Source organism: Hyalella azteca, unplaced genomic scaffold (genome assembly GCF_000764305.2).
Source record: "Hyalella azteca isolate HAZT.00-mixed unplaced genomic scaffold, Hazt_2.0.2 contig6416, whole genome shotgun sequence".
Taxonomy (NCBI): Eukaryota; Metazoa; Arthropoda; class Malacostraca; order Amphipoda; family Hyalellidae; genus Hyalella; species Hyalella azteca.
In genome coordinates, this window is record NW_025936579.1 from 232,508 (window position 1) to 244,876 (window position 12,369).

Genomic DNA, 12,369 nt, shown 5'->3' on the forward strand with positions numbered 1-12,369 from the left:
CGAATACGAGTATAAGCATTACTGCCAAGAAGGTTACGCGAACGCTGATGTCATTAAAATCATTCGCCAAGTAATAAATTTTATACAGTAATTATTAGGCGGTTTGAGCTTCGTGTGCACCACCGAGAACGTTTCCTCAATTTCAGGAGAGGAAATTTATTTAGTCGCCTGAAAACTGTTCGCCGACGGCCATATTTGATTGCTCATATCGCGCTAGAATGCCCGACTTTTCCGTACCTTGTTTATTTTCAGTGGACAAAAATCTTCCAAATTGGATCCATTTTTGTCACTCCTGTAACGCCGCTCTTGTTACTCCCTGAAAAATGTTTACTACACACATTGTTTTGCAGCACACTTCTTATGGAGCTAGCACGACTAGAACCCTGAAAATAGAACGTTTGTTAGACAATTTCATGTCTTGGTATTAATTTTTTCGATTCTTTTTGTGAAATTAAAATTAATTCTGTTAATGGTTACCTTACAAAAAATTTGCATGAATGATCACCAAGAAATAGATCATTTGGATCATTATATGTCATACAGTTAATAATAATAAGCAAATAATGGAATGGAGAAGCAATGGCGGTCGTCCCAATATTTCTATTACTTACGTTCAAGCGCTTGCTGTTAATTTATAATATTTAGTCTACATCTATCAACAATTTTGGCCCACCTGCATTTAATGTAAAGAGTTATTGATGATCACCTGACGTACCTGATGGAATGACCACTTCATGCGTCTCCAAGCAACGCACAACTTAATGCAGATTAAAAAGAAATAGATTTTTTGGCTGAATTAAAAAATTAAATCCGACATGCTTGGTAGAAAATTTGCAATAATCATTAAGGATCATCGAGAATGCAGCACAAGCGTTATCCTGTCGGCTTTCTGATAAGATATTCAGTCAGATGAAACAGTTAACAAAGAATTGTAATAATAGTTAACAAATAACCTTTATAGTTGTTAACAACTAAGTGTTATAACTTACGAAAAATAACTGTTATAGCTGTTTACCTATAATAATCGGTTAGTAGCATGTATTTCTGAACCACCGAATCAAACTTGCAACGCCTGCAGTCAAATCAAGTTGGACAGTAATTTACACTCTGCCGCTTTGGAACATACATCAAGAATCACCATAACGCTCACTTATAATCGCTTATACGCTCACTCTTACTGTAGAACTCATCGTCATTCTACAGCTACAACACAGCACCTTTAAATTAATAGGCTAGACACGTCATAGATAGACTTTAGAAACACTATTCAAGTTACGATTAATGCGGAAAAAATAACAAGTTTACATTGGATCAAAGTATAATCAAGAATAAAGGCTAAAATATTTTTGAAGCCCAAAAAATATTTCAGTCTCGTCCATTTTGCGTCGCGCTTCAAATTCCAAAGAAGGATTCCAAGTGCGTCGCCGGAAACGAGTAAGAAAAATCACAGATCTTTTTAGGCAATTATTTTCCGGATGTACGTTCCAGATTAAGATCAATTTGTGGTTTGAGAGCAATTTTAGTTCACAGTATCATAACAGGAAAACCTTGACGTTTTCTATGTTTACACTTATTCATAGAATTCATTTTAAAACCATACATGAAAAATGATTTTATAAATCAATATGAACTCCGACGCACCCGTAACAGCATGGGGATTTTTACCTAAAATTTATTGAGATCAATTCTCAAATTCGTGATCACTTTAATGGAAGATTTCAGTACCAGCAAAAAAATATTTGTTGTATTAAAACCATCAGTAATCGAACCATAAACTAATTAAATGAACGTCTGCCGCACCATATGTCAATAGCCTTTATAATAAAAGCCCCAAACCATGTGACCCCAACAGTCGGTAGCAGGACGTTCACAAAACTGTTTGTGCAACAGCTCCAGCAACCGAGATGTGATCGTCCATCTAAGAAGTTTTCTAATTAGCAGGCAATCAACGTGCTTTGAATGCAGCGCTAAGATCCTGCTCAGAAACTTGCGTGTAACTGCCACAAAGAATGCAGCAGCCACTCACGAAACTTTTGTTTCCTTTTGCCTCCAATTGTCCAGGGGACCTGCTGTTGTTTTGTGGAATCATCAATCGCCCCACAAAAAAAAAACTATTCAAGAATTAATCACAAGCAAGTATGCAAAAATTCGTTAAGTGCATCTCGTGATCTTCAGAAGTATCAATTTCATGTCAATGCGGTTATACCCTCTAAGAAATAAAGTTTCCCCATTCAGGAGATTTAAAGGAAGAAACTTGCCGCTTTTGGCATCGGTGACTCCCAATCATTGAGGCATTTGTTCAAAGGTAGCGGCCAAGAACTGAGAACTGAAGAGTAACTATTCCCGAAATCATATCCATTCAAGATCATTGCAGCATTCTGAAATAAATAGAAAGAACTGGTACATCAGTAATTTTTTCCTTCCGTATAGTTGCTTCTACGTGCAAATAATATTTAATATAAAATTTACGGTAACATGATTATTTACTAGAACAAAGAAAATGTTAGAACAACTCATTTTTGATTTACAAGTCTATCATAAATCTACAATAATGTCACTAAAAACTAACCCGCAATAGAAGATATTGTAAATAAAGCAAATATACAGCTCTCTATGCTCTTCGTTCAATCAAAACTGGCAGGACTGCCAAAACACTTACATTTTAGTTTGAATTCCATCTCTATAATGCTTTCACTCTTTACCTAAATCTCTGTCTAACATTACAGCATAAATTTAGCTGTAATAACGTACTATATAAAACGTTCAATGTACGAGACCCGTGGATATAAGGAGGTTTTTTCTTAGCTGCCTTCCGATAGTTTACATTCGATTTTTCCACGCGGAAGGCATGCTAGTGGTCTGAAGACCAAAATTTTTTAATATGACAATTTGTGCATAATTGACATACAAAAAAGATTTGTCGCACTATAACTGGGTTTTCTTCATAGTTGACACGAATGATGGCTTATCAAATTTACTGTTTCGCGTCTCGGCCATTTAATTGATGTTGAAAGAAGTGCCTGACGCGGTTCTTAATGTAGGAAATATACGATAGCTTCATTTATTGGTCCACTGACATATTTAAGAAAAGCATAGAAATCCATCACAATAGCTCAATTAACGGCAAAAATTCATCTCCGTCACTCATGACATAACCTCCTAACTCATCTTTACGATGTCGTCAAAACTTCTGAATCAATTTAAACCTTCATCTGAATTCCGGAAGAATAATATTTATAACTTCAAATATTCATGAATATCTTCAGTAGTGATCCGGACGAATTATTTCTACAAAGCTAATAAGTGTGCGACTTGATATCCTTTTTCTGTGCTCAGCTTCTCCGTCACAAGTGCAGGTATGAGTGGCAATAACCGTTGCCCTTGAAATTCGAGTCGAAAGTTCCGACAGTAACTTTAAGGTGTCGGTTGCAGGGACACTAAACTTCACCTCTTTTCACTGGACTGGCCGTTGCGTTTTTGAGAACTGAAGTATGAGAATAAATTAATTTTCGATGTGCAGAGAATTCACTTTATGTCTAAACACATAGAATTTTTTAAATTTGAGGTACAATTCTACGTTTTCTTAACTATTACGATGTGGTCAGAATTAAGAATTCTATTAGGCATAATAATTCGATTAAAAAATGTTGATTCACGTAAGCAATTTATGAATTTTTGCTCCAGAAATTTGAATTTGAGAATAATAAGCAAGCAAATATTGCACCGAGTTTAGCAACATTATTGCGATAGTAGCTTCATTTATGATGGGTTTTGTCATCATTAAAAGAGGATAAAAGAAACATCGACTTTCTTAAAATTATTCAACAAAACAGCTATTTTGCAGTGGTTACATAATTTCTATATTTATTGTTTCCAGACCCATGGGAACTTCGCTAAGTCACCTTGGGAATCACACACTCCGTAACATAAGTGAGTTAGAGAGCTAACATGCGTGAGTAACATGCTGGTCAAAAAACAAACTCACTTTATTGCGTGTTAGAGCTCCACTTCGATCCATGAATCGTTTCGTGACTCGCTCCATGACTCGATACATGACTCGCTCTATGACTCGCTCCATGACTCACTCCATGACTCATTTCGTGACTCGCTCTATGACTCGCTCCATGGCTCACTCCATGACTCGCTCCATGACTCACTACATGACTCGCTCCATGGCTCATTTCGTGACTCGCTCTATGACTCGCTCCATGACTCACAACATGACTGGCTCCATGACTCACTACGTGACTCGCTCCATGGCTCATTTCGTGACTCGCTCTATGACTCGCTCCATGACTCACTCCATGACTCGCTCCATGACTCACTTTATGACTCGCTCCATGGCTCATTTCGTGACTCGCTCTATGACTCGCTCCATGACTCACTGCATGACTCGCTCCAAGACTCACTACATGACTCGCTCCATGACTCACTACATGACTCGCTCCATGGCTCATTTCGTGACTCGCTCTATGACTCACGACATGACTCGCTCCATGGCTCACTCTATGACTCGCTCCATGACTCACTACATGACTCACTCCATGACTCACTCCATGACTCGCTCCATGACTCACTACATGACTCGCTCCATGGCTCATTTCGTGACTCGCTCTATGACTCACTACATGACTCGCTCCATGGCTCATTTAGTGACTCACTCTATGACTCGCTCCATGACTCGATCCATAACTCGCTTCATGGCTGATTCTATGACTCTCTCCATGGCTCACTCCATGACTCGCTCCATGACTCATTTCGTGAATCGCTCTATGACTCGCTCCATGACTCACGACATGACTCGCTCCATGGCTCACTACATGACGCGCTTCGTGACTCATTTCGTGACTCGCTCTATGACTCGCTCCATGACTCGATCCATAACTCGCTTCATGGCTCATTCCATGACTCTCTCCATGGGTCACTCCATGACTCATTTCGTGACTCGCTCTATGACTCGCTCCATGACTCACGACATGACTCGCTCCATGACTCACTGCATGACTCGCTCCATGACTCACTACATGACTCGCTCCATGACTTATTTCGTGACTCGCTCTATGACTCGCTCCATGACACGCTCCAGGATTCGATCCATGTCTCACTACATGACTCGCTCCATGACTCGCTCCATGACGCGCTCCATGACTCGCTTCATGACTCGCTCCATGACTCGCTCCATGACTCGCGCCATGACTCGCTCCATGACTCGCCACATGACGCGCTCCATGACTCGCTTGACGGGAAAAACATGCAGTCAACAATGGTCTCAGTCAACGCTTGACTGGAAGACTGTACTACATGAGGAAAGTAAGGAGCGATGCAAAAATGGGGCGCAAGAAGAGATAACAAATAAGATTAGAATCAAGAAGATGAGAAATAAGGAAGGATGAAGGAGGTGGGATGGGCTGGGGGTGGGAAGGAGTATGAAAGTGGACGGAGAGCTGATCAAGGGAAGTGCTGCCGCCATATTGAATTATGCGACACTGCCTCCATGAGTCGCCTTGACTCACATGCTCGCTTACATGGTCAACTGACTTACAAGGCCAACTGACTTACACGGCCGACTGACTTACACGGCCAACTGACTTACACGGTCAACTAGCTGACTTACAAGGCTACTGACTTACACGGCCAACTGACTTACACGGTCAACTAGCTGACTTACAAGGCTACTGACTTACACGGCCAACTGAGTGGTCCCAAAACTTTGATACGCGTTCCTTCAGTGACAAACGCCTGGGTATTACTATCGGTACGAGAACGGTTTTTAGTCTCTTACAGTCACCAATCTTGAATGATCATTTAATAATAGAACCAAATTATAGAGGAAAAAGAAAAATAGACGTACACAAATTATTTTAATTGACTCTAGTGAGTTTCATATTGTTCGTAAGAATTCTTTTTTTGAAAATTATAGCAAGTTTAATGAAACAGTTTACTACATTTATTGTATTCGATCGAATTATTTCAAATCCATGCCTGTAACCAGCGATAGGTTCTAGCAGTTCTCAGTATTCGTTTAAAAACTCACTGTAAGAACTTCCCGTTTTATTATACAGGGTGATTCACGGAAACTTTCTGACTTGAGAATTCAATAAAAATATAACTCAGTACTAACTGCAGTGAGTAACAGAGAGCGCATTTTCTCGTCGACGAAAACGTGATGTCACGAACAGACAGACAGACGGACAGACAGACGGACGGACGGATGGACATGGCGAGCACAATAGCGCCTTTTTCCATAAATGAGAAAATGCGCTAGAAAATAAATGCTGAGAAAGAACTAGCAAAGATATCATCACAAAATAAATTTTATTCAAAAAGACATTACCTGAATTTTAGTACCATGGACATCTGACAAATGACGGCCCTGATTGTCCATGCATTCAGTTAGTACGTTTTTGAAGTTCCGTTCAACTCGCTGAGGCATATTGACGGGTATGTTGGAGATGGCTTGGCGTATGTTGTTCTTCAAATGAGGTAGGGTCCTTAATTGGACAGTCATTGTAAACAATTGATTTAAGTTAATCCGATAAAAAAATCACGAAGCCGGTCATAGATGGTGCCGTCAATATACTTTAGTGAGTTGATCAGTAAAATTAGATCAGTACTCACTGCAGTGAGTGACAGAGAACGCATTTTCTCGTCCATCCGTGACGTGAGGTCATGGACGGACAGTCACGGACGGACGGACATGACGAGCAAAATAGCGCCTTTTTTCATAAATGAGAAAATGCGCTAAAAATCGACCAGCAGCATGGACAAATGGGCCGTCATTTGTCCGATGTCATCCTTAAGACAAAATGATAGAAAAATTCAAGTAATGTATTTTAAAAAAAAAAATTATATTATAATGATCTCTTTACTAGTTTTTGGTTATTGAGCTTTCAAATCAGGAGGCTTTTGCGAAACACCCTGTGGTTGTTCCACATTGTAAATTGCATTCAAGAAAAACTTAAACCTAAGAGTACTAATTTTGAGGGTCAGAAGCGCTTGAATTCAAACGGAGCAAGACATAAATTTCAAATTGAGCTTGCACTATAAATCTGCCAGTAGATCGATCCTTGAAAAATCTTGCCATCGACATATCCAAAGCTCGCTACTTTATCCAAAGGATAAACTAAAGTGAATTACACGTATATAGCGCGCATGGTCTGACATTCATTGATCACCGATATACTGGTCAGAAATTATCGATGATACCTGCGAGGGTATGTATATTTTCTCAGATAAATAAGATAAATTGTTACCGCGAATATTCCAGAGCATTAGTGTTTAATTTCCGGGTCATTTATTTCAAGGCATGTTTCATCTTCAAGCATAACTTCGGGTCTTATATAATAACAAAAGAACTTTCATGGAGCGTTCATGGAGCGATCGATCTGCCTAACTTTTCACAAACAAGTTAGTATTACTGATCGTTGTTCCGATTTTGAGTTTAAATTCGTAGATTATGCCGAAAAAGTTGTTATGAGAAGAAATCCTAATATCAAGTATATCAGTCTTAATCATAATTATTAAGATATCAGGCTTAGTTTTTTCTTAGCTAGAAATCGTTTTAATTCGAAGTTAGGTAGAAATAGTTTTATTTTGAAGCTGGTATTGTGGCCATACGTATACTAAAGTGGTTAGTAATGGGCAAAATATGGGGCTATGTATTAATGATATTGATTTCGAGCTAGGCAAACCACGCTGTAAGGAAAAGAACGTCAATAAAACAGTTGAATTTGTCTTTCAATTAAAAATATAGACTATAACACCAATAGCTTAATTCTCATTTCTCTTTCATGGTATAATTAATAGATACTACATAATTAAAACAAAACAAGAAAGTTCACTGATAGCGATTTTCAATAAGAGGGTAAATAATAATAAAAAAAATAAAATAAAATAAGAGGGTGAAAGATGAACGTCCTTATACAGAACTAGAGCCCTCTCAGTGGCTGAATTTATGTCACCCTCATGCCATCCACGCTCTTATTTTTTACGCTCGTGAAGTTTGAGCACTAAAGTAACGGTTAACAAGCTCCGGCGTTACGACACGGGTCGTCATGTAGGCGGTAATAATGGATTGTAGAGCCCTGCTTCTCGCGAAGTGATACATGCTGGAGAGAAAATTACTTCCGGTATTTCCGATACTGTTCGGATATTCATAATCATCGTAGCATTATTATCTTCTTCGCATCTGCAAGTGATATAACAGGGATATCATTGCAGGTATTGTCACAGTGATTGGTGCCGCAATAATTGGTGCTTCTGCTGATGATAATATTACAGATATTTGGTGTAGTAGCAATACTGATAAAATGAGTCTTGTGTTCTTTTTGATTGATTGTCTCTCTGTAAGGCCGGTAGCGACTAAATATTTTGTTTCTGTGATGGAATACAAGAATCTTTTTATTTATTATTTTGTAGAGGTATGTCTAGCACCAGCCCTGGTCTTTATCCGGTTTTGTTTGGACATGAAACTTTGTTATTCAATGGCAGGCTTTTTAACGATTTGAATTCCCCTTAATGTCGAATGTTCCTCAAAATTTCAAACCCAACTACATATATATAAATACCTCGATTAATAATAATCAAGGTTGCTTGTAGTTAAATCGGCTTACCCAGAACTGAATCCTTACCCTAAGCTCTACTTTTATTTACTCATCATGGAAAACTTATGATGTCAATTCTTAAAATCTATGCGAATTTCCTTTACTGTTAACTCATCTTCGATTTTATACAGTGATCAAATATAATGAAGAAATATAAAGACCATTAACTCATAAAAAAATCATAAAAAAGGTTATTGTGTTCGATTTTTTTTTCGATCGTATGCACAAAAATTATCACAGAATATTTGTCCAAAAGAGAATTTGTATTTATAATTGAAATTAGTAGAGCTTTTCAACTTAAATATCGAAGCACTATATATTGCATCGCCACCATACAGTACAACCAAATTTTTGTGCAAATCAATAAATAGCCTAATTTGAGCTTTTCAGCAGATAAATTGACAAAAATAACTTGATAACCAACAAAAACTGGAATTAGTGCTCCTGTAGCGAAAACCCAATTTATTCCCAAAGGTTGCTGAGGTAGTTAAATTTTCAAGTTATTATCCGTAGACTGTTCTTAACTTTGCCTAAATATTGCTCTCATAGGATCATAGTATCGTTGCTAGTTGTACGTTGGAATATAAGTTCCCCGTATTTCTTTTACTGTGTCGTATTCTAATAACTTCAGTGAGAATTTATCTCTTAAATTCCGGTCCTGATGGCAATTTCAGTCATCTGGCCCAACCAGCCTCATACTTGGAAACAATTACTTCAGAATTTAAAAATCATTCATAATTCTAGTAAGATAAATTCCGAGAGACAAAATAACTTAAGATGAACTTGATAACTATTATGTTATCCTATTGAAATGACCTAGATTCCAAACTCGCATAGTCCTCAAACTTTCAAATCACTGCCAAAAAACTAAATATATAAACTAACTCAGCTTCATCACTAAACAAACTAACATACATCAATAATCTAATATAACTGTGCCATTATAAAAATTAATCTGCATGTCAGAACTGAAGGAACTGCAAGTAGGAATGTTTGAAGGCAGCCAATTAATCTGCATGTCAGAACTGAAGGAACTGCAAGTAGGAATGTTTGAAGGCAGCCAATTAATCTGCATGTCAGAACTGAAGGAACTGCAAGTAGGAATGTTTGAAGGCAGCGCTGGGCAGGCGCCGTGCGCAGCTCTCGGTGTTGTGGCAGCGCGCGCAGGATCGATGTCGGCGGTGGCTCCCTCTGGCCCGTGTAGCTCAGAAGTAGCGGACGCCATTGTCGGACGCGTGTGTGTCGTGCATTTCAGCTCTTTTTCGGTAGTTTACAGCTTCAATTAGCCTGATAAACCACATATTAAGAAGTAAAACGTTATGTTAATTAGAGTGATAGAAAATATGTCACGGTTAGATGTATTTAGCTGAAAATTTTGATGTTTAAAGTGCATGGAGGCTTTAGGGAGGCATAAGCTGTGCTCTATCCTGTCTCCGATAAATTTGACCAGTTTTGCTTCCAGTCTCAAAAATATGTCTTCATATTCTCACTGATGCTATTTTAAATCTCTTTTTTTATTCGCTGCAGGTTATGAGAAAAGAAATGGTTTTGGTAATACTTTGTTTTTGTGATCTGGAAAATTGAAATTAGTCGCAGATCGACCCTAGTCCGAAAGCTTGTCGCTGAGGCACGGAGCAGTTTCAAATCATTTCTAAATTTTGATTCCTTAAATTGGCAACTGAAACATCTTAAGCCGATGTTTATGAGGAGAGTATTAAGTTTGAAAACCCAATCAGCATAAAGCTTCTGCTGGAAGAGTTGTGACGGAAGTGGTAACAAACATCCTTCAAAATTTCTCTCTACTTCGGACCGTATGAGCCCTACAGAAATGCTCAGTAAGTATTCAATGAATTCTTTACTAATATTTATTTGTTTCCAATTCTACTACGGTGTCCGCACAAGTATCAGCCACACCGGAATTATTAAGAAACTGGAATTATTTTGGTATTGAGCGCGTAGTCCTTTCTTTCTATCGGTAACCCCAAAATAAATGTTGGCCCACATGTGAAGTCCAATACAAAAACCTTTTCTGTATTGTTCGCTTTCCGTGTTTCTTAGTTTCACAAAATGTGAAAAGCTACAAAAGTTTATTGAGCGTTGATCTGATTAGAGGTGAAAGAAGTTGCGCAGTTTAAGTTCGTTGCTGACAAAACTTCAATTAATTATCCTGAACTCTGCAAGTTTGCTACTTAGTTAATTAACTAAATTCTATGCGCGTGTATTTTCGTAGTGTTAACTATAGTACATTATGATGAAACTTAATATTGCTTTCCTTCGCAATACAATGATTGTGTATACGTCAGTGACACGTAAACATTGAGCTCGTGTACGGTATATTTGACGACTGGTGCTCGCGATGAATATTCAACTTGATGGTGCGTCGGGTCTTGCAAACTGCGAATGCGAAGTCAGAATTCATCCTACAGGAACGTTCTCAAAAACATATTTAAAACTTTTATCCATTACAATAAAGTCGGGATATTGGACTGCAATTTAAAAAAAATATATAGTTTTTTTGCCACTTGGAGCATAATCTGCATTTACGAGATAAGGCTCTGGATCTTTTACGCCCAGTAACGAATTTCGTATTGTTATTTGGTCAGGAATCGAAAACTTTTCCGTTTTCGATACCAAATTCTCCAGAACTCAATATTCAAAAAAAATTCATGTATAGACCACAATTTGAATACACGTGCAATTTTACACTCCCTGGGCAAGTATTTTAACGAGCTCGCCACCGCCCAAGCGGAAGGCAATCAAGCCATTCTTTTATCCCAGTATCAGTTTCATGTACCTCATTGGTTCTTTTCCGTTATGTGTATGTTGTTCCACGCGACCAATAGTTAGGAGTAAGAACGACGCAATTAAAAGGTTTAATATTATTAACCATAGCATTTAGAACGAAAGTTTAACGCGGACAACTGTATCATTTGGAAAATGGAGTCCGATCAAGTGTTGGAAATTTCCAAAGTACTGACATATTGTAAATGCGAGAAAAATTATAAAATGCGGGACGAAAATTATTACTTGAACAAGCGTGATGTAAATAATTATTGCATTTTGGACACAATAACTAAAATATTTAGAATGTGTAGATATACAACCTGAGGAGTAAACTTTCATATGAATCCTTATACTATTCAGAAAATTAGAATAAAAACTGTTTTACTTGATAATTTAATTTCAAATAATTGTAGAATCTAGAAAGTGAAGAACGATTAACAAGTGCATTCTGCATAGCAGGAGCATCCAAACATGGAAGCCAAAGAAAGTAGGAATTGGGACAGCATTGCAGGTACATTTTGCGTTTCTAATATAAAGTACGAATTGCTGTTTCATTTGCTGTTTCTTTCAGTTAAGTTCAAATCTGATTGTATATTCACATATAATGAAGCAATTTTTTTTACGTTGAATGCATTGCTGTTTTTTGCGGCATTAAAAATGCAATTCAGTAATATAGTCAAAATTGTGCGAAGTGCTAAAATGTTTTTGAAAGTGAGTGTTTTTTATTCCAAAATTTGTGCTGATATTAGTAGAACGTTAAATTTTGTGAAATGAGTGGGATTAACCATGACTTAAGAAACATTTTATGCAATGCACACTTTAGACATTTAACTGTATATATATAGAATATGTAAAAAATTCGTTCTTTTAAACTCAGCTGAATTTTTTTGCGCTTGTTTAAATAATACAACTTCATTATTATTCAAAAAACATTTCCATTCATATTCTTTTGCACCGAGCTCAAAATTTATTTCTCATATAA

The 12,369-nt window shown here is 37.5% G+C and overlaps 1 protein-coding gene across 1 annotated transcript; it reads right to left on the minus strand.

Moving 5' to 3' along the window:
* Positions 1 to 3,530: 3,530 nt before the first annotated feature.
* LOC125178003 lies at positions 3,531 to 9,828 on the minus strand. The gene is given in 4 exon segments (XM_047880834.1): positions 3,531 to 3,536; positions 3,986 to 4,344; positions 4,900 to 5,236; positions 9,538 to 9,828. Coding segments are annotated over 4 exon segments (993 nt in total).
* Between the last annotated feature and the right edge of the window lie 2,541 nt (positions 9,829 to 12,369).